The sequence below is a fragment of the Rhinolophus hipposideros genome (genome assembly GCF_964194185.1).
Source record: "Rhinolophus hipposideros genome assembly, chromosome: 17".
Lineage (NCBI taxonomy): Eukaryota > Metazoa > Chordata > Mammalia > Chiroptera > Rhinolophidae > Rhinolophus > Rhinolophus hipposideros.
In genome coordinates this window covers 38,214,849-38,242,194 of record NC_138063.1, presented here as the reverse complement: position 1 = coordinate 38,242,194, position 27,346 = coordinate 38,214,849, and the positions used below count along the sequence as shown (strand labels likewise).

The 27,346-nt window shown below is 36.3% G+C and overlaps 1 protein-coding gene across 4 annotated transcripts in view; it reads left to right on the top strand.

The window, feature by feature from the left end:
- Positions 1 to 23,850, top strand: part of TAF4B (TATA-box binding protein associated factor 4b) — a 108,747-nt gene extending 84,897 nt beyond the window's left edge. For all 4 annotated transcript variants that reach the window (XM_081078423.1, XM_081078422.1, XM_081078421.1 and 1 more), the window contains 2 exons: positions 642 to 752; positions 22,023 to 23,850. In XM_081078423.1, the coding sequence (XP_080934549.1) occupies positions 642 to 752; positions 22,023 to 22,190 (279 nt within the window). In that variant the 3' untranslated portion in view covers positions 22,191 to 23,850. The remainder of the gene's footprint in view (positions 1 to 641; positions 753 to 22,022) is intronic.
- The last annotated feature ends 3,496 nt before the right edge of the window (positions 23,851 to 27,346 follow it).

Below are 27,346 nucleotides of genomic sequence, written 5' to 3'. Positions count from 1 at the left end.
AATGAGAACATTTGACTCTGAGTTCTGTTTCTCCCACTTTCTATTTGTGTGACCTTTACGAAGTTTTTCTAACCTCTTAGGAGCCTCACTGTCTCCTAGTTAAAAAAAAAAAAATAATAGTATATTTATAATTTTCATGTTATTATAACAGTACGTACTTTTCATTGTGGTTGTGAGTTAAATGAGTTAATTTTTAGGGAAGTGCTTTATAAAATCATAGAACTATTTACTGTAAAATATAAAAACTTTTTATTTTTTAAGTAATTTTCTTTGAATCTGAGAAGCTTGACAATAGTTTGGCCATTTTCTTTGCAATCTACTGTTCAATTCTTCAGTCATTTCTTACCTGTGCTTAAACAAAGAGATTAAGCTCTAAATGCCTTTCTTTCCTTCTTTTTCTCTTCTTTGTTTCTTCCTTACCTAAATTCTGCCTCTTCAATTTAGAGATTCAGGACTGAAAAGTTTGTTGTAGTAAATGAATCAGGAAATGATGTGCCTTTACCTCTTAGGGGAATCGAGTATTTATTTTACACTGTAACTTATGTGGTGAAGAACACAGACATAGGCTTAGTGATCAGTTTCTTCCTCCCTCTGAGAATATGTGTAAATACTCCTTTTTGTTTTTTCATTCTATATTCTAGTTACAACAGCTGGAGCTCGCACAGATACAGCACAGAGATGCTAACATCACAGCTCTTGCAGCTATTGGACCAAGGAAGAAGAGACCACTAGAATCTGGGCCTGGAAATGAGGTATTGAAATAATATTTATTTTATTTTTCGTGTCAAGAAAGCAAGCCAAAAGGAAGCAATGACATGCAAAGAGTTTACCCTCCCTTGCATGCTATTACTGTAAAATGCTTTTGAAAACTCGCCTTTGCCTATTTTATAAAATCTTATTTTTTATCTCATTTTAAAGAAGTGTATTGCCTTGAACTTTACTCCTACTTATGAGTTATTTTATACTTCTTTCTGTCCCCCATCTCTAGTCATAGTGAGTTCACTATCTCAGATTTTTATTTCTGTGCATTGTTTCTAGCCATTTTATGTAATCTTCTCCCCTCTGTGTATCTAAATCCAGTTTGTCTGTTAAGATTGAATCTACCCTCTTATTTTTTTTCCATGAACTTTGACTATTCTTTCCCCTACTGACTTCTGCTTTTCTGAGCACATAATATGTTTGCATGGCATTAATTATTCTCCATTCCTTGTATGCATATTTTTTCTTCTTTGAGATTTTAAATTTCATGAGCAAGACTGTAATCCCATTTTTTTATATTTCCCACAGACCTAGGCACATATATACTCAATAAATATCGTTAATTATTTGATTAACACCCATGAAGGTTCTTACTCACGTCTTTAGAACAATTATTTGATACCATGTTAGATTTTCAGTTGATCATCGGGGCTGAGACAGAGGTACATAAGAGTCCAGAGATAGGGTCAGCAGTAAGATCCACAGCTTATCTGTTCTGCTCTGTAAAATTTAAGTGTGCTTTGAGACAAGCTCCCCCCTAGCATTGACCCTTAACATGGACCCTTAACATGAAGGACAATCATCTCAGTAGAGGACAGATTTTAAAAATCCAGTTTGTTGTTCATTATAAATGTAATTAATGCAATGTGTTCATAAGCAAGAAAAAAGGTTTCACAGTTATAAAAATGTTTAAAAAAGATAAATGTTTACTCCTTACAGATTTCCAGAACCCCATCCCCTGCTCAGTCAATTGTAACCACCATTAAGATTTTGACATAGCCTTATAGAATTTGGTTATGAATGTGGGCTTGTATCTCATATGGGTTCACAAATGCACATTTTTGTTTTTACTTAAATCTATACCTGTTGTTCTGCCTTTAAGATTTTCCCACCTTTCCATAATCTCTCTCATGTAATTTACCTCCATACTTTTAAAAGGATGATTTACAGTCAGCCCGCTGTATTTGCCGAATCCATATCCTCGGATTCAACAAACCATAGATTGAAAATATTCTAAAGAAAATGTTAATGTTATTGTTGATGTGTATGGTATAGTTAGGCCTACGATGGTTGCATCTGTACTGAAAGTGTGCAGACCATTTTCTTGTCATTATTCCCTAAACAGCACAGGATAACAATAATTTACATAGCATTTACATTTAGGTATTATAAGTACTCTAGAGATTATTAAAGTACATGGGAGGATGTGTATGCAAATACTATGCCATTTTGTATAAAAGACTTGAGCATCTCTCTGTGGGGGTCCTGGAACCAATCCCCCATGGATACCGAGGGATGACCGTACTATGTTTACATAAACATAATTTATCTAACCAGTTCTCAGATGGGCATTTTGGTTGTTTCCATGTTTTTTATTGCCTCATTGAACATCCTTGTACTTACATTGTTGTATGCTTGTCCAAGTAACTCTAGGCCAAATTCCTAGACATGGAATTCCTGAATTAAGGGGTTTGCATAATAGAAAAAGCATTTATAAAGATAGCATAGTATAATGAATCCCTGTATACCCAGCACCCTGCTACAACTACTATCAATTTATGCCTAATCTTGTTTCACTGATATCCACACCAACTTCCTCAGGTAAGGTTTGTGTTCCTTGGGTTATTTTAAAGTCAGTCCTAGAGTCAATATGATTTTGTTCATAAGTGTTATTTGTTGCTATTGATTTTTGATAAATAGTTTTAAAGTGCCCTCTAAGTTGTATCGATTTTTACACTCATCCATGCCTATTTTGCCACTCTCTCATTAACACTGGGGATTATCTTTGCCATCTGTGCTTGAAAATGCAATTTTTAATAGTGTTTAAATTATGAGTAAAACCAAGGTTTTTTTCCTATGTATAGTGACACTTTCAATTCACTTTTTTTTCTACTGAGTTATATTTTTTAATTGATTAAGAAAATGGAATATTCCATACCCACCCCCAGTTTTCTTTCAATTTGGGCATTATTCGTCTAAAAGTCTTTTTTTTTGCCCTCCTTTAGAAATGAGTCTTGTTTTTGTTTTCTGGGCTTTCAGTGTATTTATTAGAAAGGCTTTCTTTTTTTTTAATTGAGATGTAATTCTCATATAACGTTATATTAGTTTCACATGTACAATATGATTTCATATACTATTTATGTATTGCAAAATGATCACCACAATAAGTCTAGTTGACATTCATCATCACACAGTACAATTTTTTTTTCTTATGATGAGAAATTTTAAGATTTACTCTCCTAGCAACTTTCAAATATATGAAACAGTATTATTAACTATAGGTACCATGCTGTACTTTATATCTCTAGGACTTATTTATTTTATAACTGGAAGTTTGTACCTTTCTTAATTAGAATTATATTAGTACTTTTATCATTTTACTTTTGAAGTACAAATCATTGATTCATTCAGAATTTCTTTTGAATGAGAGTTGAGATATGGATTTATCTCTATTCAGTTCATCTTCATTCTCCCGCAGACTAGCAAATTATCCCAACACTGTTTACTCAGGAATTCTTTCCCCACTGATTTGAAATGCCACCTTTATCACACATAGTTTTGTGTTGAATACAAATTCCCATATGTATTGAGTTTGTTTCTGTATACTATGAGCCAGTGTTATCTAATAGAACTTTCTGTGATGAAATGTTCTGTGTCTGGTGTTCTGAATAGCCACATATGGCTGTCGCTGTATAATAAAGTTTTAATTTTTATAAATTAATGTAAATTTTAATAGTCACATGCAGCTAGTAGCTATTATATTAGTGCAGCAAGACTAACCCCTTTATGTATATCTATTTGTGGCTATGTATTAGTACCAAATCTTTTTTTTTTTTTTAACCATCTTAACCATTTTTAAGTGTACATTCAGTAGTGTTAAGCATATTTACATTGTTGTGCAACAGATCTCCAGAACATTTTCATCTGGCAGCACAACTCCCCATTTTCCCCTTCTTCAGCCTCTGGTAACTACCATTCATGCCCCTTTGAGTCTATGAATTTGACTACTTAGATGCCTCATGTGAGTGGAATCATACATTATTTGTCTTTTTCTGATTGGTTTATTTCACTTAGCATAATGTCCTCAAGATTCCAAATCTTAATTTAATACTGCATATTCAAAAATATGGTAAAATTAGTCCAGTAGATTTTTTTATGTTTCTACTTTTCTGGCACAGGATGACCCACTGCCCTTTATTTTTGGTCTATCTGTGTAGAAATATGTAAGTATTTTATTAAGACTGGGGCATGCTATTTCATCATTAAGCCTATTCCTATAAATAGACCTAGTTAGCATATTTTTTTCTTTGGGGCAAGAATAGTTATTTGTATTTTTTTTCATTCACATAGTTCATATTATTTCTAATATTATAACACCTTTGAGAAAGAGTTCAGGAATGGCTAAGTTCCCGTCCTACTTTTCTATATGGTAGCATTATGCAACCAGTTCTGTTAAATGTTTGTTTTGTGGGAAGCATAGTAGCATGTGGGATAAGTACATGTGCTTTGGGTTCAGACAAATCTGGGTTTGGTTCTTCTCGCTTAAGTTTTATAACCATTGACAAGTTCTTTAAACCTCTTACTTCAATTATCCCTATCTGGAAAAAGGGTATAATGGTATAATGCCTGCCTTATAACATTTTAAGGGTTGGATTATGTAAAGTGCTTAATTACTTCCTGGTCTAAAGGATAGGCTTAATAAATTGGTCATAGTTGTCATTATAGTACATAATAGTATCATTATTTTAGCATTTAATAGTATTTTATAACTAATATTAATGATCCATAGTGAATTTGAAATGTTACTCGTTAATCTCTCTAGAGCATTGCTTCTCTGTCTCATTTGAATTTGTCAGAAATTTCGGAAACATTACACATTTTCTGGTTTATAAGCAGAGAGTTTTAAGCGTTTTCATTGATTACACACTTGAATCTAAGAAAGTCCATAGGGTGGGGAAGAGAAATGTATTGTTAGTGTTCAAAACAGCGATAAAAATCTGTTCATATGATTGTCAGCATCAAAACGCAAAATTATTTTTAAGTTCAAACCAGATGTGTTCTAACTTGAGAATATAAATATATTTGTCTGTTTGCTTGGTGCTTCTTCAGTTTTGAGAGTTTAGCCATGTGTGTTTTCCTGTATTTTCTGAACTTGAAGCTTATATAGTTGTTCAGGCTTTTGCTGAATTATTCAACAGCCAATACTTTCAGTAATGATGACCTGAATTGAAAACATCCATTTCTTTAACGAGCTGGTAACATTTTAATACAATCCTTATTTTGAAATTAGCAGAAGACTGCTATCTTTTTTGTTGATATTTACTTAGGTGTTTTAACTTTAAAGGCAATATTTTAAAAACAGGAAACTATAGAGAACACTTTCAGTGTTTAAGAATACTACTTCTGACTTATTAGGTTGGTGCAAAAGTAATTGCGGTTTAAAACGTTAAAAATAATTGCAAAACCTGCAATATTTGCCCCTCTAGTAACAAATTGTATTAGTCAAGATTGTTAAAAGCTCTTTAGTCACTTGTTTTATTCCCTCACAACACAAAGACGATGTTGTGTGAAACCATTTATATTTTTAATATTCTCTACCTTGGAAACTGAAGCTTTAGTTTTTGTTTGTTCCTTTCTTTACAGATGGGAACCTAAAATCTTACATTTTTAATTTAAATTTGCTAGAATAAGCATGTAATCCCAGAGGGGAGAGAGGTACAGTCTAGTTCTTTGAAGAGTAACTTCTTAGTTCAAATGTAGGTTTTTTTATACTGAAGGGGAGAGCTTTCAGTTTAGAAGGCTGAGTAGAATGATGGAGGTTTAAAAACTGGTAAAATTCAGATTAAGCTTAGTACCTTTACCATTTATAAATTACCATTTTTGTATGTAATAAATCAAAAATAATAAAAACTTGGGAGAAATTAGTTATAGACCTTCATCCTTTAGTGCTTTTTTCTGTTATGTAAAACAAAGCAAAACTGCCATATATCCTTGAAAAGATCTGTTTGTACAATTTATATATTAAACTGACCTCTTACAGATTTAAATTCGGTATCCTCAGAAGTCTTGGTAAAGTTGAAATACATCAGCTACTGTCTCCTCATTATCCTGGCAAAAAGCAACACGTACCAGCTATCATTTTGAACCAAATATTTATACCATAAGCCTGTTGGTTTTAAGGGAGGAAAATAGTTAAAATTTACCACTTGGAGTACTTGAATTTGTCCTTAATTTACTGCTGTGATTTGAATTTACATATAAGAATATATACATATAGATATGTATATGAAGTTAGTTTTTAAATTAATGTAAGCTATGCAGATACTTTAATAAGATATAGAATATTTACGTATTTACGAATGTATGTATTGTATATATATATATATATATTGCTTAGGTGATGTGTTCGGGGTACTTTGGAATGTTAACACATTAATAACTTTACTTCCAGCACTAATTTTAGATCCTTGGATTAGAAAGCATCCTTTTTTCTTTCCTATTAGTAATACATTCAAATAGTTCATATAACTTATTAATGATCCAACATTCATAACAATTTTTGTTGACTATAAAGATAGGTTTTATTTTAACCATGTAACATATCTAAAAAATAATATCATTAGACATAAAAGTGATTTTTGGAGCTATAAAAGTGCAAGTTTTGGAATGTCAGCATGCAGTTTTAGTTTTAGTGCTTTTTTACAAACAAATGAGGCTTCCTGAGATCATTAAATTATTCAATTGGTTTGAAAATCCTTATATTTCTTTAAAAATTGAGCGGTTACAGTACCAAATCAGCTGTGCTTATAATACTCATGTGTCTAGTATGTAGTGTTTAAAATAGTGTTCATTTACTAACCAAAACAAAGAAATTATCGTGTGGGTAAGTATATGCTTTTTCTATCTAGAAGCAGGTTAGAATGCTACCCTGTATAATTCTAACTCTTGGCGATAAGAGAAGAAAGGGCTTTTATGAAACTTTGTTTAGCGATACATTAGAAAATTTGAAAATCAATTCTAATTTCAGAGAAGTTAGAATTTTAATTCAGAGATGAATGTCAGATATTGATAACAGTTTTGCTCTCTCTCCCCACGGTTAAGGGTCCATTCCTAAAGTGTGTTTTCTCTGTATTATACGTTTTTATTTGTGTGCATTAAAAATAAGGCATTTTATTTTGGGCATTCTTGTAAATATTTATTTTTAAATCAAGCATTCTTTAAATATTATTAACTAGGAAAATATTTGGATAGAATCTATAAAAAATTCTAGTGCAGAACCCTAAGTCTATATTCCTAACCATTTATATTTGATGGTCTCACTATAAGATTAATAATAGAAATCATCTTATTGCAGTATTTTATGAGCAAACTTAATGAATATAGGGGAAAAAGAAGGACCATTTTAGAATAACATATTAAGTTCTACTGTCAGGTATATTTCATGCTGTGGCTTACAGAAGAGTGATTGTTGGAAAAGAGATGAACTTTTGAAAAATCCTGTGCCATAAATAGTATCCCACAGTAGTTTGTTGTAGGTATTGTTAGAACTTTTTGTATAAACCTTAAGGTCTTGTTAGTATCTATTTAGCAGCTACCTTTTGTGTCAATTTACCTTTCCCTTTAGCTCTGATTTGGTGTTTAAAGTATTAGTTTGTTTAATTTGTGGGGGGGAAGAGGATGAGATGGGCAGAGGGAAAGCAGTTTTCAGAAAATTAGGGGCAAACGACAATTAAAAATCAGGATAAAGAAATACATGATGATGCTATTAAGGAAACAGAAGAGTTTTAACAATTTTTCCCATCTGTTTTCTTTGTTGTTATTTGGCATATCTGAGTGTGTTTAAAAAAAAAAAAGAAAGAAAGAAAGAAAAGAAAAAAAAAGGTGGTTCTGCTCTGCTAGATGCCTGGTCCTCTGAAAAACAAAGCATATCATTAGGGCTTAGCTCATTTTAGGTAAAGATATCTCAGGATTCAAAAATTCACTCTATCATTATTTTTGGTACCAGATATACAACTTTAAAAATTATGTAGAAAATACAGCCCTTTTTAGGAAATAAACTGGACATACTTGAAGAAAAATCAGAAGTTATCTATGAATCAGTGCTAAGGCAGTAAAAATAATTAAATGCATAGTGTTTTGAAAAAAATTTTCTTGAGTTTTGTTACATAACAAGTGTATGAGAGGGTTTGAGACAGATAAGGAATAATTTGTATTAATTTGGCAAATTTATATTGAGTGCCTATTATTTGAAAAATTTCCTTTCATTCGTATGAAAAAATAAACCTATAGTCATTTTAATAGACAGACAGAAATCACCTGACCATGCAACTAATTTGAGTATATCTGAGAAAAAAATTATCAGTCATAGTTAGTTAGTAGCATAAACATCCTCTCCCTGTTCCTTATGATTTAATATTATACTGTCAGTGTCTTAGGATGTCCTAGCTACTCATTAGAATTACTTAATGGAGTCCCAGAACTACCTCATGAGTTTTTGAAGAAATCTGTGTAGTAAATAGCCATTTTCCCCACCAACAGTATTCTCTCTCCCTCCCATTATTTCTGTGCTTGGATTGTGTGTTCCTTCTGGGAAGTGAAAGTCAGCTAATTAAGTGCTAGGTAATGATGCATCTATTTTTTTTAATTAAAGTTTATTGGGGTGATAATTGTTAGTAAAGTTACATAGGATTTAGGTGTACAATTCGGAAACAACCAAAGTGTCCTTCGATAGATGATTGGAGAAATAAGATGTGGTATATATACACAATGGAATACTATTCTGCCATAAGAAAAGATGAAAAATAGTACCATTTGTGACAACATGGATGGATCTTGAGATTATTATGCTAAGTGAAATAAGTCAGACAGAAAAAGTTGAGATGCATCTATTTTTTAAAACACGCACAGAAAGCACTCAGCTTCCTGCTCACAGCCAAAAATGAAGTCTGGGGGAAGATGGGATATCTTGCAAAGACAGTGATAGTTCTGTCCAAGAGCAGAGGATACTCTGATAGTTATTGTGTGTGTCTGTATCAGGTAAGAGGAAAAGTCAGGAGACAGAGTGAGATGGAATCCATTGCTTTGTCTTCTTCAGAGAGAATGGTATTAGGAATTTCTGGACTTAATTATTTTCCCCATTATTACCTTTCCAAGAATTATTGCAGCATGGTACAGGATAAAGCTTCCAGAGTAGTAGGCCTGCGGTGGCCTTCTCAGAGCACACCACACATTTCTTTGTACCTGTCAGAAAATATTTTGTTTTTATTTCTTGACTGTTCTTCACTATTTCCACCCATCTTTACCTAAGGATAGTTATATAGAATTATTAAAACCAGAGCTCTTTGAAATACAGTATTTAGATTAGATTTCAGGGATAACTTTTCTGACAGTGTTTAAGCTTGCATGAATTTACCTAGGTATATAATCTCTAAGATCCTTTCTACTGCCAGCATTCTTAAGTCTTTAAATTTCTCTGAAATGGAAAGGGTTCCCCCTAGAAGAGCACTATCAGAAGGTAGATTGCTCATTCAACAAATGATTTGCGGAGGGAAGAAGGAGGTCTCCCATGTCTGCCATGCTTTTAAGATAGTACTACTTCAAGCAAAGAGAGTAGAGTAGATAGGTTTTTATTTGGGAGAGAAGAATGTTTAACTCTGGTCATGTTGAAACTGTCTAAATGGTGTAGAAGAGTATTAAAAACAGCTCCTGTTTCTTGGGTATCCTTTCTGAAAAATTTCCATGTATGTATCAGTTTAAATAATATAAACTTACCATTTTTATAGGTGAAAACCTACTGAGTATTTATCGACAAGTACATATAGTTCAACCTAATGCAGTTGTGTGTGTGTATAATGCATATATAATAGTTGACCTTTATCAAGCACTTAGAATGTATTTATCTTTAGTCCTCATAACTCTTCTCTAAGATCATACTATTGTTTTCCCTAAATGAAAAAATTAAGATACAGAGGATTAGTTACTTTTCTAGAGTTCCGCAATTAGTAGGTAAAGGAGCCCAGATACGTATCAAGAAAATTTGATGTTAATCATTGTAATGGGATCCTCCTAAAAGTACAATTCTACAAATTGTGGAGTGTGTCTTGGACATTTTCCCATACTGGTACATACTTTTGTGCTATAATTTACTGATGCACTAATAGGCATTTAGAATGTTTTCATTTGTTTATTATAAATAGTGAACATCCTGTATCTTCGTGTACTCATTTATTTTGCAGATTGATTTCTAGAAGTAGAGAACTTCTGGGTCAAAGGGTATGCACATCTTAAATTTTAATAGATATTTCCACAATGCTTTCCAAAATGTTTGTGCCAGTTTCCACCACTGTGTGAATGTGAATTTTTCCATTCCCTTGTTAGCAACAGATTGATCAAATATTTTTAAATGTTCCAGTTACTGCAACTTCTCATTTATTGTATCTGCCATGCCTGTGTGCCTTCTTCAAAGATTGAGGTTCTATTTTCTATCTGGAAATGTGATGTAGAAGTGTTGAACAACCTCTAAAATACCCTATGAGGGAAATTCTTGAATTTTTAAACTTTATTTAAGTATTAAAATTATTGATGGACAATTTTTTCATAACTTAGATATGTGTGTATTTTGAAATAGAGAACCAAGTTGAATTCTTATGGGTATTTGAATCACCTTACATCAATGTCGTTCTATTTACCAGATTTAGTAGTTTTCATCATTTGAGGATATTAGTAGATTATAATCGAAATATTAAGCCTGAAATGGTTTGGGGAAATTCAGTGGCTTAACCTCTGTTAGGGGACAAACAGAATTTCTCAAAGACGTTTGTCTCTTTCTGGTTGTTACTATGGGTGATTGTTCGTTCCCGCAAGTGCATAGTAATTTAACTAAAAGGCTATTGACATGAAAGGGCACAGCTTTAATCTTCACGTCCTTGAGGGCACAGGCAGTGCCATTCTTTACCTCTCGGTTCTCTTTTGCCAGGCTACAGGGGAACCATAATTTCTGAAGTGTGCATTGTTATCTATTACAGCTGACTTACTACAGATTTAAACAGATTTATTATCATCTAACACTTTCTGTAAATATCATGTAGATTCATTAGGTTTTAGAGCATGCTATTATTACTTTAGATAAAGAAGCCAAGATATATATTTTTTACATTTTATTTTGTTCACACTTCCCTAAATAAATCTGCCTTTTTCATTAATGACTTAAACATAAATCTAAATGTTAGTTGGCTCTTTTAAATTTTCCAGAGATTTAAAAGTTAACTCTGTCACCTATCTTCAGGGACTTCCTGGAAATATGTTGAACTGCACATTATGGGTTTATCTTTCCTCCTTCCCAGATTCCCTTAAATGTTAGTAAAGGAGTGAAAACAATATAAATATATAAGAATAAAGAAGAGAGGAGAGAACAGCACTGAGGGTATTCATTGGTATTTGAGTTGAAATTGACTTAGATTGGAGACTAGAAGCATTCTTTCTGGGGGAAAAAAAACAAAACAAAAACAAACTAGCCAAAAGAGGAGGCCTCAAATATTACTAGTTAAGTGCCTTTTAAATATAAACACATTGGCAGGGAAACCAGATATTTGAGGAAAGCCTCTTACATGAAAGATAAAAAGGGAAAGATGGAAGAAAAACAAAGCATGAAGAAGCAGAAGGAAACTGGGGGAGGTAGGGGATGTGGAGCGATGAAGAATATATTGCAACCATATTGAAACAAAAATAAAAAGCTATTTTAAAAATTACTAGAAAAAAAATGAATGACCACTTAGAAATTGAATGTATGATAGCAGAAATAAGCAATGATATATGGATTAGAAGTTAAAACTCAAGGTAGATCCAAGAGAGTTTTTTAAAAACAAACAAACAAAGATGGTATGATGGATTTGTATTGTGTCAGATTAACTAACATAGTAGTTTCCCAGAGCTCTTTTTGTTTCCCAGAATTCTTTTTCTTGCATAGTTCCTGATTAGTGTGGGCCATGAGGCATTTTGATTTTGAAAGTCAGAAGTGAAACTACACCCATATTCTTCTTCTTAGGAGGTCAGTGTGGGGATACTGGGAGCTATTGCAGCGCACACATGTTGGCGTGGGAGCAGTGGCGCTCCTCAGCTCCCCCCACACCCTCGCTTTTGGCTTCACCTAAACCTGGTGCAGGCCCGACACCAGAGTCAGCAACTGAACATAAATTGTTTGATCAGGCTCACATTTACGTAAGACCAAATCTCTGTAATAATGCTGTGTTCTGTCATCCCTAGTGTTCTCTGATCAAATGCTGACTTATACAAAAGATTGTACCATAGAAGCTGCAAAGAAACAGCACCTTGATGTTGGGTTCCTGAATCAGTTCTGGGGTTTCCACAATTGGTTCTCTAATTAGGTTTAAAGTTGTTACTGACCTTGTTTCTAGAAGCAAAAGGAACACGGGTGGGTAATCCATGGCATACAGTGGCAAAACAATTACTTTATCATGGATAGGCACTAATAATCAAGTTCCCATAGAAGGCAAGGCTTTGGGAGACTATTTACTATCACAGAACATTTTAGTGAAAATGAAAATAATGGGATAGGTTGATCCCTTCCTTCACTGTACACTGGGAAACTTAGGGAAGGAAAAAGCTTTAGATTCTGAACTCAGTATCCACATGAGGGAGTGAAAGCCTCTGCAATTGCGTTAAAAGAAACCCTTATTTCCTGTAGCCAAAGACAAGATTTCTGAAAATCAAACCAAAAGTGTTGTCCTACAGGTGGCTGAATTATAATGCAAATTAAAATCTAGTCTTGTAGAGTCTCTTGTGTTAAAGTTACTGACATTGGGAAAGAATGGAAAACTGAAAATCGAGGTGGGAATATGGTCAGATTCCAATGAAACGAGATACCTTGAACTCTTCAATTCTGTCTCGCCACCTTTGTCAGTCCTTCTGCCCCTGTCTGAGGGAGCTTAGTCTCCTGAGGAGTCAATATGGCTTCCCTTAAGTAGTTGCCTTGCAAGAGGTCCTCAGGACCTGTCCTCACTACCTCCCATTGCTTCTATACCTATAACCAGACTCAAGTTCCAGCAGCCCCAAGAGAGTGAGATGCTAAGTGGTATTAATACTACCCATAAGGAGGTATGATATACAGGAAAAGAATTGCATGATTTTGCCTGCAGTTACCTGGAGAATGCTCTGGGAATGGATCCTGAAGGTGTGGGATCAGAATAGAAGGAATGTAAAGTTGGATCAAGCTGAATTTTGATGTGGACTCACTAAACAGAGATTCCAGATTGAAGGTATTAGGTCAGAGAGCTAGGAGTAGCTCTAACAGTTTGCTTGGTTGGTTGAGTGAAAACTACATTAAAGGTGGCCTAAGTTAAGTAAAGTTGGATTGATGTTAGAACTTTATTTGTGTTCTGTAGGGGAGATTATTCAAAGGCTTAGGGAGATTAGAATGCTGGGGTGAATTTTTCATTAAAAAAGGGGCTTCATCAAACATGTTCCCTTGGGTCTAGAGGGCACTCCTTTTCTCAAAAGTTCTGAGATATACATTCATTAGGGGAACCTCTTGGCATCCTTGAAGAGCTCAGTTGGCTAACTTCTTTAAGCCAGTAATGACAGGGGAATTGTTGTCATCAAACTAGGATCCTAAATTCAGTGGGAATGATGTTATCTCAGGTGGCTGAGGCAGGTGGCATTTCATTGCTAAAGGTGAAATGAATGTGGTTAGGATGAAGGTCAGCAAAGCCAAAGCACTAATCAGAATAGTCTGAGAGTCAGGGATCTTTGGCACTGGCTAGTTGATCATAGCATCCCTAGAACCGAATAGGTGAGCATCCTGGTAAGTCTTCATTGATTTGTACAAACAGAAGAGCTGTAGACCTGGGGGACAGAAGTGTGACTTGGATGTCCTCAGTAAAGAGTTAAAGCCCCTCAACCAGTCTTCACACTTAAACCAGTTCACAGACCCAGAGACCTTTGAATGAAAGGAAAGCCAGGTCCTCTTGAGGAAAGACCCTGATGTAGAGCCAAAAATTTATGCTGTGAGTCTCCTTCTGGCCTGTCCCCAAAAGACTTGTAGCCATTTACTAGAGTGACTGGGCATTGGGAAGAGGAAATTACTAGACATTTTAGGGATTGCTGAACACTGACTCTGAACCTAATGAATTCTAGGAGACTCAAAACACCACTGTTTTTAATCAGTCAATGGAGTTTTGGCTTAGGTTCATCTCACAGTGGGCCCAATGTGATTATTTCTATATTTTTGGAATGTATAATTGGAACAGACATACTTAACAACTAACAGAGTGCTCACATTGGTTTACTGACCTATGGAAGTGAAAGCCAAATGGAAACCACTAGAATGTCATCTACCTACCAAAACTGGAAACTGTTACCTTGAGAGATTATATAGAGCCACCATTAAAGATTTGAAAGATGCAGACTTGGTGATTTCTACCATATCCCCATTCAACTCACCTATTTGGCATGGAAGAAGACAGACGAGAATGATGGTGTTAATCAGGTGTTCACTTCAGTGGAAGTTATTATTCCAGATGTGGTTTTGTTGCTGGAGCAAATCAGTGCAATCTGTGGCATTTGGTATGCAGATACTGATCTGGCATATGCTTTTTTCCCTCTATGCTTATTAGTAAAGCCATCAGAATTAGTTTGCTTTCAGTTGGCAGACTCAGCCGTGCACCTTGACTAACCTGTCTCTGGGCTAAATCAAGCCTTATGTTATAAGATAGGCTGCAAGGACCTGGATAGCCTCTCCCTTCCACAGGTCATTATGCTAATCCAAATATTGATACCATGCTTATTGGAGCTGGTGAGCTAGAAGGAACATCTCCTATAGACATTTTGGTAAGATGCATGCATGCCAGAGGGTGAGGATATATCCCACAAAAATTCAGGAGCCTGTAATCTTGATGAACTTGCTGGGTGTCCAGTGGTTTGGTGCATGTTGAGATAACCTTTCCAAGGTAAAAGGCAACTTGCTGTATCTGTCTTCTCCCATCACAAGGAAAGGGGCACCTTTAGATTTTAAAAGCAACATATGCAGTTGTACCTCGGTTTTCGAACATAATCCATTCCGGAAAACCGTTCGAGTTCTGAAACGTTCGAAAACCGAGGCACAGTTTTCCCATAGAAAGTAATGCAAAATGGATTAATCCATTCCAGACCTTTAAAATCAACCCCTAAAACTGCAAATTTAGTATTGATGTTACTATCTAATGATACCATAGATCCATAAAATTTACGGCGTTCGTAAGCCGAAATGTTCGTCAACGGAGACATTCGAAAACCGAGGTACTACTGTACCTCATTTGATCTGAAATGGGGACTGTCCACAAGCATTACTCTATTGCCCTAATCAGGAGTTCAAAGCTTACCCCTTTCTTTTTTCATGTAGTGTCTGGAGTCTATTCTGTCTACTTCTCCTCTGTTTTATTTCCAGTGGGTCCATCATTGTCAATTCTTCCCATTTCCCTTTCCTTTCCCTGTCACTTAAGCCTGTTGGTTCCTCAGACTAATGATTTCTTTAAGCATTCCTCCCCTGTGTCTGTAATACGAATTTTTATATTTAAAATTTTTATTTTCATCAAAATGTTTATTGTAGAAAACTTAGAGAAGGAAATTAAAGTTCTCTACATCTATTACGTTTTTACAAAATTCATAGTGTAGTAATATTTTTTGTTAACCTACTTTTTTACTTAATAATATAATGTATCTTACCATGTCATTAATGTTCTACACATTTCATTGGTGAACTACAATTTTTCCATCTCCCTTATTGGACACGTTGTAGCTTCCAATATAATGTGTGGTGGCAGCTTCATGGGGATGAGTAGGTGAGATAAGTTGTTAGAGGGCTGTGTGATGCTTGGGAACAAGCCATCAAAGGAGTTTATATTTTTCTTCCAGATTTATTTGGCTTAAAGCTAAGAATGACAGCAAGATCTTGATATTGAAATCCCAAAGCCCATACTTTGGCTTATTTTCACTGTTCATTTATATAAGTGACATTATTAGGTGGCACTAGACACACAATCATACTACAGACATTCGTTGGATACCAACTAAGTTCCAGACACTATATAAAATATTGAGAGGTACAAAATCCTTCCCTCTTAGGGAACTAGAAAGAGGTAGTTGCGTTGTACTGAATACATGTTATGGTAGAGTGAAATACAGAGTACTATTAAAGTACACGGGAGTTGTACCTCGTCTAGACTTAGGCTGTGTTAGTGTTTGTAGCATTGGGGAAGCATGCTACCTGAGTTGAGTCTTAAAGAGAACTTAGTTGATATGATACAAGGATAGGACAGAGAGATTAGAGAAGGAGTTCCAGGAAGAGAGAATTACTGTCTGGCGCAAAGAGGAAAGGTGTTCTGTGGCATGATCAGTAGTTTGAGACAGGAAGAAAGGAATGAGATGAGACCGTGGGGAGAGGCTTTAGCAGGCTCCTAGATGAGAGTATATGTCATGCTTGGGTACTTGGACTTGGTCCTGTGGGAGATTTTTAGGCACCGGATTATTTTAAGCAGGAAGACAGTATTATCAGAGTATTTACTATTTTAGAAAGATCATTCTTACTGCAGTGTGAGCAATATTAATACTGGTAATACGGAGTTTTTTTAGAATGTTGTTGGAGTTTTCTAAGCAGAAAATAATGGAAGTGAAAATGTAGAAAGAAGTAGATGATTTGGAAATTGTTAAGGAGGTAGAACTCGTAAGTGACAAAATGCAGAAAAAGAAAGGGTTATGGATGACACCCACTTTTCTGACTTGGGCATTGGAGGTTGAGTGGTATTACCTCTCCTTTAAATAAGAAAGGGAAGGAATATGATTTGAAACATGTTGAATTTAGGATACATCAATTGGAGACTTCATTAGGAAATTGAACAGTGAGGTCTTGAATTTAAGAGAGCATTCTTTTGTAGATAAAGATGGGATGGGGGGTGATCATTAGTATAGGACAAACCAGTATTATCTTTATTGCTCTCATAATAACACAACTAGTTAGAATTCAAAGCCCGTGGTTACACATCACATCCGTCTGTTTTGACATGTTAATTCTGTAAAGGACTGTGGAAACAGACTTAGAAGTGACAAAATTCTATGGCAGGCATTAACATTCAGGGTTGTCAATACTCTGAAACAACTCAAAAGGAATAACAGGAAGGTGATAAAGGGGAGATCTGTGGCTTCAGAAGTTCTGCTTGTTGACCAGCAGAGGGCAGTAAGTCTCGCAGCTCAGTATTTTCTTCTCTGCTGTCCTTAAGGCCTAGAAGCTCAGATCTTTTGAATATAGATTTTCTGTGTTCTTGTTACAAAAGGCCAAGTATCCAGGGCACTTTTATGTATCCTTGCTTCCGAGACTTAGAAGATGGTTGATTTTTTTGTTGTTGTTCTGAATCGTCATTTCACCCTCTATCCCCATGTCTAGTTCTTTTTTCCTCCGTAGGACTTGAGTCGTTTTTTAAGAGCTGCCATGGTAACATGGGGTTTGGGTAAAACCAGGTAAAGAGTCTGAGAAATGTAATGAATCTTCTTGTTTCTCTCTTAAAAATGTCATTTTTTCCTAGTTTATTACTAAGATTCAGGGACACATTTGTGTTTTCTTAAAGTCTTATAATTCAGGGAATAGAATGGAAGTTGACATTAACTTCTAGAGACAGTATTGATAAGTTTGGTTGATTCTGCAAAGCAGCAAGCTCTTCCACTGTTTGATTGGAGGAGCCTTTGGAAAACTTCCTGTCCCAAGATACACTCTTCATTTGCCTGCCACATGTCTGAAATGCCCATTAGTGTATTTTTTAGCTTAGGCGTTCAAAGTCCACTAAATTCAAAATTCTCACTGGGAGGGACAAGGTAAGTGTGGCAGGATAAACAGTTTCTTTAAGTTAGCTAGGACTTAAGAGAATAGAACATGGGCAGGAAAGTTTAGTTAGTTTTAACTAGGGGATGGAAGAAAAGGCCTGGAACTAAGATTACACTGTTTCCTGTTTATAAACCTTCAGTGTCTCCCAGTTGACTAATGAATTTATTATGGTAAGTGCCAACATTTATAGAGTATAGATTGTACACCAGATATTGTTCTCATTTAATTTTCAAGCCAACCCTGTGACATAATTACTGTTACTATCCGTATTGTGCAGATTAGGAAACTGAAGCACAGAGAAGTTAAGTGATTTGTCAGAGGTTGCTTATGGCGGAGACAGCGGGTGTTTACCACTGTTCAGTCCTTCTGTGTGTCTTATGCTGCCTAGAGCAGTTCCTTGTCCATAGTAGGAGCCCAGTGACCCAGCTAACTTCTGAATTGAATCAACACAGGGACTAGCAGGAAGCTAAGTTGCCTTGGATTCCGGTTCTTGGAAACAGGCCCATATGAAGTTATTGAGAACTTCAGGATTCATGAAACCCTTGGGCTCATAAAGACCTTATTTCTGCTTCTCACTTGGTATAGCAGTAACATAATTTAAGGAAATGTGGAAAAAAGAAGTAGAGAATCTTCGAAAGGCTTTACTTCACAGCACCCACTCTGTTGAGGGAATAAAAATTTGGGTACCTGTGATTTTTAATTACTTAGTGTCATTTTTAAAATGGTGTTATTTTTTTGAAATTGGTAAGTGATGATGTTCAGTTTTTTCTTATTGGGGCAGAAGAGTACCTCAAAAGTTTTGTTACAAAAATAAGGAACTTTGTTTAGTGATATAATTGAACAAACTAATCGAGGCTAACGTAATTGACCTGGCAGTGTTAGAGTACATTAACATTTAGGTTGGATTACACTTCGAAGAACATCTGTTGTGCACTAGATAAGTGAATTATTTCTTTCATCTTCATTGAACTTCGTGTTCCATGCTACCTTCTTTTCATACAGGTGAAGAATCCAAATTAAAGAATATCCTCATGTAGAAAATCAATTGGGAAACCCCTCTATTTCAGAAATAAATAGTACATTGTCACACAAGTGTTTTTTGTTTTTTTTCTTAACAAATTCTGGTTTCTTAACTACGTTAGTGTACTTTGGCATTGACAGTATAGTGTGACCGACCAGAAATCAGTCCTGAGTGGCTTGGGGGAAAGGACTTGGTGGGGTAGAAGAAAATTAATGCTGATGGTAAAAAGACAGGTTTGAGTTTTTATGGCTTGAAGTTAACTGTGCACATTCTGCCCTCTTTACCATGGTTAATTGAGAAGTAGCTGATTATTCTGCCAGGTCACTGTGAAACTAATAAGTCAGGTGGTGGACTTCCCCAAATCATAAGCACATGAATAAAAATGCTATGTATTTACATACAGGTTCAAGAAAGATAGGCTTTCTAAGTCAGTTACTATTTGGGTGAAGAGACTGCTATCACCTTTGTAAAGTTGTGAATTATGAAAGACATTTCTGTTGGGTTACTGAATGTCCCTTGGGGTTGGTTTCATTTATAACATTGCCTCAGGCCTTCTGCTGCATCCTGTTGGAATGACCTTTTTAACCCAGGCTGGCAGCTGTAATATGGCTCTGTCCCCTGGATTCTTTAGGCTTGTCACATGACAAACATGAACTGTGACCCCTTCGTTCCTTACTAAGATCATTAGGTAGGTCTCTTTAAATTTTTTGTGTTTAACAGTTTTGCCTTGTTTTCTTTCCTGTTTTTTTCTTTGTTCTTGTTATTATTTCCTACTTGGCCAAGAGTTTTTGGTAGTGCTTTATTTTTTTTTAATTGAAGTATAACATTGATGCAGAAAAGTACACAAATCATAAGTTCACTGAATTTTCACAGTGCAAACACACCAGTGCAGACAGTACTTCATACAAGAAAACCTTTCCTATCCCCTTCTGGCTACTGGTCCTCTCCCTCAGTGGGAATCATTATCCTGACTTCTGTTGCTTTGCCTGTTTTTGAACTTTATAAAACTGGAATAAAACTGTATGTATTCCTTTGTGTCTGCACCCTTTCATTTAAAATTTTTGTGACATTCATCCATGTTACTCAGCTTATTATTGCTGTGTACTATTCCATTTGTATAAATATTCCACAGTGTATCTATTCTACTCTTTGGGCATTTGGGTTTTTTCTAATTTAGGGCTGTTACAAATAGTACTGCAGAACATTCTCAGACAGGTCTTTGGAGGAATATATGACATATTTCTGGGCGTTTATGTAGAAGTGGAATTGCCAAGACATAGTGTATCCATCTATTTAATTTCAAAATTCATAGAACACACTATAAACAACTGATGTTAGACAAACTCTTGGTAGGAAACGTTTATAAACATATATAGATTCACCTTTAGCATAATATATCCGATTTTTGGCTAAGAAAAGTGCCTCTGCGTTTAACTCTAGTATACAAACAAAATTGCCACTCATTGCCCGTGACACATTTTGCTAACTTTCTAGTGCATACTTTTTTATCCAGTTTCTAAAGCTGAGGTGTTGGGCCCTTTCTGCAAAAATCGTAGGAAAATATGTTGACGGTGATCATTTACAATAGTTAAGCTTACATCTGAGTTACACCACCTCTAAGCGGTGATGTTAGCAGGGAAGAGTGAGATGCTGGTGCTTGACTGGCACGCTTAGCCGAAGTTACAGAGGCTGACACTTGTATTTGTACAAATTGCATTCATTACCCAGCACCCTGCAGAAATAGTGAGAGCCTGCCTTATACTGTGTGTGCATGGGCTCCATGATAAGCAGCAGGCAATTGTGCAGCCGATCGTAATCATTTTGTCCTTTTTTTAATGTGGTTTTTGAAAATTTGTTCCATAGCTACTTTTGTACAGGTTTAACCTAATGAGTGTAGAAATGCGATTGTGCTATCATATCCCACCAGAACTGAATAGTATCTTTTAAGGAGATTTTATTTGACCATCAGATAAAATGCCTCCCAGTCATTCTGTGAATGTGCATGGAATTAAGTTGACTTGTTTTGACCATAGTGTTTTAAACCAGTACATTCAATTCAAAAAATATTGCTGGTAATCTACATTGGTCTGTGCATTCTACTTAGTCCTAGATGGCATAGAAATGATCGTCCCCATCCTCAGAAAGCTGATGATCTAGTGGGTTTGGGGTAGTGGTGGTAGCCATTTATAAGGCAGTTGGCACAGTGAGGGTTAGTAGACCCATTGGAAACGGGTCTTAAAAGATGAGTAGGTTGACCTGGGATGGCCTTTTGCTGATCTTTGCCTATTGTCTAGAGTCAAGATGCTTTGTAAAGGAGCAATGGTAAGTAAGGCTGGAGGGAAGCCAGTGATGAATTTGTACCTGATTTGATGAATAATACAGCACAGTGACAAAGAGTACTCTCTTTAGATCAAATTAGAAGTTGAGTACAAGATCAGTTTTTCTGTGTGACCTCAAATAGGTTGCTTACCCTCTCTGAACTCAGTTTCCTCATTTGATAAATGGGGCAGCACGAATATATCATGCTGCAGTTTTGTATGAAAGAGCTTATGTGTGGAAGAAGATATAATGTGTGGAAGGTGCTTAACAAGTGCTCGAGTGGCTACTCTGGACAGTGGGGAGCCATTGAAGATTTTTGATCCATGAAGTGATAGGATCTGAACCATGTAAGGCTTTTATTTTTATAATTGACACAAAAAAGACTGCACACATTTAAAGTGTATAATCTGATAGGTTTTTAACATACTCATCGTATACATACACCTGTGAAATCATCACCACAATCAAAATAACGACCATATCCATTATTCCCAAAAGTTTTGTCTAAGACCTTTAAAGAAGAAAGCCTGATCTGCAATGTGCAGCAAAGAAAAAAGTGAAGTAGAGCCTGGAAGTGGGGAAATCAGTGAAGAGGCTATGGCCACGGCCCTGGTGGGACAGAAAGAATGAAGGAGGTCACGAACTAGGTGTGGCAGCCAGGTGCCCCCCCCAAGAGACCAGGCTCTTGGAGGATAGGGTTAAGCCCCCATCATGGTGTTCTCTCCTGCACCTAACTCAGTGGCCAGAGGCTAGTGAGCTCTTACATGCTGAATTGACAGGTTTCCCTTTATGAATGATTGCTTATTTGAAATTTATTTCTCCCTTTATTATGTTTAGGGCTTAAAAGACAACCTTCTTGCTCCTGGAACATCCAGCCTGACAGCCACCAAGCAGTTGCTTCGTCCAAGAATCACGAGAATCTGCCTCAGGGACTTGATATTCTGTATGGAACAGGAAAGGGACATGAAGTATTCTCGAGCCCTGTACCTGGCCCTTCTGAAGTGACCACTCCACTTTCCATCCAGATCCTTGCTGTTTACTGCCAAAGAAGACATAAAGAGTATTGTTGCACTGTCCTGCAATTTCAGTTTCTGGAAAATAATTATTGCTAGGGAAGACCATTCTTTACAGTTATATACTGTTATTAAATCTTACTTATACGTCCCATGGGGTTCTTAATGACCAGAATTCGGCTTTGCCATCTGAAAATGGTTATGAAATACAGTTTACACAGCAGTAGGCATCTGCCTACCTGTGCGCTTAGTCACAGCAAGGCAAGGCCCTGTTTGTTACGGCCTGTTTCATGTGCCACACTGTTCACAGGTGAGGTGTCTTTCCCTAATGCAGCCTGCATTGAGGTGTAGGGGAAAGAGAGGGTCACTGCTTACCAAAGAAAATTGTATTTCACCATGTACTGAACCTATCTCAAAGTGCTAGGTTTTCTGGGCTGGAATCAAGTTGCTTAGTGAATTATGACAGTCACCTTCTGTAGTTGAATGTGACAAGCCACAGAGTAAGGCCTGTGGTAACTTTGGTCGGCCGAGTCCCAGTATTGTCAAAACTGAGACAAATGGGGATACTTTGTGCCTGAGATTGCTATTCTCTGGTTCACATCACCATATGCTGCTTCTGATACCAAGTGAGGGGACATCCTTGTCAGAGAAACCTTAAAATTGAAGCTGCTAATATACCTCATTGAAAAATGGAAAAGGTGGAAAGTATTGGAAGGAATGATGGGACATTGTGTTCAAACTGATGAGGGGAAAATGAAAATGGAATCATAAAATGGGAAATGCACTGCATATGCCTAAGGGAAGCAGTGGTGGAATTGGAACTCCAAAGCAACTGTACATGTTTTAGTGACAAAAAAAATCACAACCCAACCAAAAAGGAAAATGTTATCAAACATTTTCAAATTACAGTATTTCAAAACGAAGTTATTTTTTGTTTTTGTTTTTTTTGTGTGTTGTTTTAAAACACAAGGACAGTTTTGTAAAATCTTTTAGTTACCCTGTTTTAAACATCTTGTTGCATTTAAAAAAATCCTAAGTGATGATTTTAAAAACTTAATAAGGACTCCAAAAGGATTCTATACTGAAAAGTAATGTCGGCATCTCCCTCTTGGAGATCTTGTCTCTAAATATATTATGAGAAGCATGTTATATATATTCATCTGAGGAGGAAGCTGATATTTTGCAAACCAAACCTGTTTTTTTTTAAATTCCACCTGTGTGGCATGTAGCTGGTGACAAATAATAGCTGTAGTTACAATCACATACAGAATAAATCCTCGGAGAAGTTTTAAAAAAATGGGAAAGCTGTGCTTCTTAGAAAAAGAATTCAGGGGGGAAAAAAACACCTCAAGTATGTTCCTCTTCATCCTGTTCTTCCCGTTGGGACTGTTATGGCCATATTCTATACTCTAGTAAGTTTTAAATTGGCCACATTTTTGTTTCAGCAAGTTATTATGTAAAATGCTGTAAATTATGTATGTGTTAAAAGAGTACTTTACGAAGAGATGTATACCTAAAGTTGCTTTTGTATATTTAAATGCTTAGCTTTATTTTTTGTAAAGTACAGCATACTCCCATATTTGTGTATGATCTTATTGATCAGGTGTTTAAAGTGATTTAAAATACTTCATTAAAATAATTATTTTATTATAAGAATAACTTTCTTCGGTCACTGACTTTGAAAACCAGCTCAGAAGCGGGGAGCTGGGCAGTGGAACTCTCTTGTCTCTGATTAATTGGGAGTGGCAGCTTTGGGGTTCCAGAACCTCACTTCAGATCCAGGTTTTACTATATCACTTTCTGTGAAATAGTTGTAAATTTGCATGCTATTTGACTCTCAAAGAAAGCTTAGCGCATTCTTTACAAAAGCTTTTCTTGGCCCTACAAGGTTTTCTTACTAAGGTGTTCTTTTTTCAAAGTTTATTTTTAATATACATTTTAAAACTTTGTGTCTTGAAGCATATCTTACACACAAAAGAACAAATACAGTATATCCAAGGTATTCTTTTGCTCAATTTGCAAATGCATTCTCTGTGACTCACATGGTGTTGCCAATTTTTCAATTCACAAAAACCTAAATTTCCACTTCTTTCGAAAAAGTACAAGATCCGGAATCACTACATATACCCTTTTGTATAGCAATCCCCTGGAACCAACCAATGGCTGTCCAGTTTCGAGATGGGGCATACATCTACCTTCCCTTGACTTATCCTTTTAAGCATTGAGGTTTGTGATCCTCTGCCTTCAATAGTTATCTTGGGTGATCAACAGTAAAATGGGAACATACCAGAAATTCTCCACTCCATCTAATATTTTAAGCAACTTTATTGAGGCATATTTTACATACAAAATTCACCCATTTCATCCATTTTGCTTTTATTATGTCTGACTTTTTAAATGATCCCCTGAACAGCTTTAAGATTCTTCTCTTAAAAAGAAGCCAAGTTTGACATTAAAGCCTGTACTTCTTAAAACCTGTATTTCTTATAAACCACATTTGAATTTTGGCAAAACTTTGTTTAGAACTAAGACCATTTATACTAGTTATGTCATGGTTGCAAGCAAAGAATGCAAGCGATGTTAGGGCATATTCTGGAGAACAGTATGGAACCAAGATCTCAGGTTGATTAAGGTAGACTTTATTCCTAGTTGTACGATGAACCAACTACGTGTTTATAAAACTTTGACTTCAACAAGACTCACTGATTCTGCAGGAGATAAAGGTATAAAACATCGTGTTAATACATGCCCTGGTAGCCCGTTCCTATTTTGTTGTTTTTAGCATTATTTCCAGATAGTTTCCTGTGCCTTGCTGAACTGAAATGGCTTTTATTTTTTACATTTGGGCATGATTTACATCTGGTATCAATCGTTTTCTCTGACTTTTTAACCACCTCTTAGTATTTTCGTATGCATTTCAGATTGCATTTGTATTGTACTGGTGCATTTGCTTTTTCACTGAAGTTGTTCCACCAGTTGGAAATTGGTCCTCAGCAAAACATTTTTGCCATACTTTTGGGGGTGGAGGAATAGTGAGAGACCTGTGCTGTGAAAGCAGGAAAACTAAAGTGTTCACCGCCATGTACTGGAACACTGTCAGGGTTAGGTGACAGGAACAGATATATAACAGTATTAGGTTTAGAATTTATGTAGACCTTATACATTGAATATTTGTGGGAAGAAAAGCCTCCTAAGAAACTCATTTTAAGATTTTTGACTTTGTTGGTAAACCATGATGAGAGCAATTATAATGGCAACTCTTCTTTAAAATAGAATGCCCGATTAACACCTTCCAGAGTTCTCTTATTGTAGGTGATACTGAGGCAGTGTTGCCCTGTCTCGCGTCTGCCTCCTGCACATGCAGCTGGACCATGTTTCTGAGCCTCCCTATAGTTCAATGTGGCCAAGTGCCTGAGGACTGGCCAGTGAGGTGTAGGCAGAAGTGATGTGTGACATTTCAGAGCTGGCTCTGAAACTTGCTGTGTGACAACTTGCTGTGTATGATCTCGTGTTCTCTTTTCCTCTTCACAGAGACCTCAGAAGGCTCCTGATGAAGATGACAGAGTCGCCAAATTGAAGGAGCCTTGGTCACAGTTGTGGCAACAAAAGTGCCTGCTAATCAAAAACACTTATTTTGGATACAAGTGAGAAATAAACATCTAAAGTATAAACCACTAACACAATATATCTTAGAGCAGTTAATTAAGTATATATGATAACTATAATATGTTTTATAATCTGTAATATGACTAAATTAGCTAATACAGATAGCTACTGCTATTGTTATTTCTGTCTTACTGATAAGGATGCTGGTGTGTGAAGAGATTTGGCAATTTAGTGGAAGTCACTAGAGGAAGTAATGGAGTTGAGATTTCATCCTAGGTGTCTCCAACCCCAGAGCCTACTCTCTAGATCCCTACACTAAGTTGGGGGTTTGTTGTGTTGTGCTTTGTTGGTTTTTTAATGCTTCAGAACTGATCTGTCCCATGTGATAGCAGCTTAAATATCTAAGGATAGCTATCCATTTCTTTTCCTACATTTAGTATTCCCCCTCTATAGGCGGAAAAGTCCCAGTTCTTTCATTTCTAACGATATAGATTCCAGGTCTCAGTATTTTAATTGTCCTCTTGGTCATATTTTGCTATGCTAAAGGCCACATTAAAATGTGGATCCGTATGCCAAATACAACCCCAGCAGATGGGACTGGAGAGTAGGGAGGGTAATGGACCCATGACTGCTTAGGTCCGAATTTCATATTGTTATCAGGTATGCAAGGTCAGATTGCGGTAGTGTGAACTTGTGGTTAACCAGTCACCCCAGGACGTTTTCCCTCGATACTGGAGAGTAGCCAGACGACCAGCAGCAGCATCTTCACCTAGGAACTTGTTGGAAACAAAGGATCTCCAGCCCCACTCCAGACCTACTAAGTCAGAACCTGCATTTGAGCAAGATTCCCAGGTGACTTCTGTGCTCACTCGAGTTTGAGAAGCACTTCTTACTGATCAGTTGCCTTGTCAACCTAAAGAGAAAATTCTACTGCTCTGCTCTGTTCTGCTATGCTTCGTTTGGTTGGTTTGGGCCTGTTGTTCTAGCCAGTCATGATCTTTTTTTTTTTTGTAACTTTTATTTATTTGTGTTTTTCCAGGACCCATCAGCTCCATCCAAGTCAAGTAGTTGTTTCCATCTAGTTGTGGAGGGTGCAGCTCACAGTGGCCCAAGTGGGGATCGAACCGGCAACCTTGTTGTTAAGAGCACCGCGCTCTAACCAGCTGAGCTAACCGGCTGCCCCACGTCATGATCATGTAAAGGTTGATTCTGTCACTTATTGAGAACATTTGGGTCTGAGTGGCTAAATCAACTACGCAACTCCTTATCCCTCTCTGCCTTGTGTCACCCACAGATTTCATAAGCATACCTTCTGTGTTCATTCAGCGTGTCCAGCAATGTGTTGAACATGACAGGCCCAGCTGTAAAACCACGCAGCCTGTTGCTGCCCTCCAACATCAGTCTATTCATTAGCAGTGTTACCACCCTGCAGCTGGCTGGGACTGCATCTAGCTGATAGTGCTATTGCAGAGTTCACAGAGCTTGCATGAGCACCTCTAGCGAACTTGCTGAGTTACAGGCACCACCTAGCACATGGTTAAC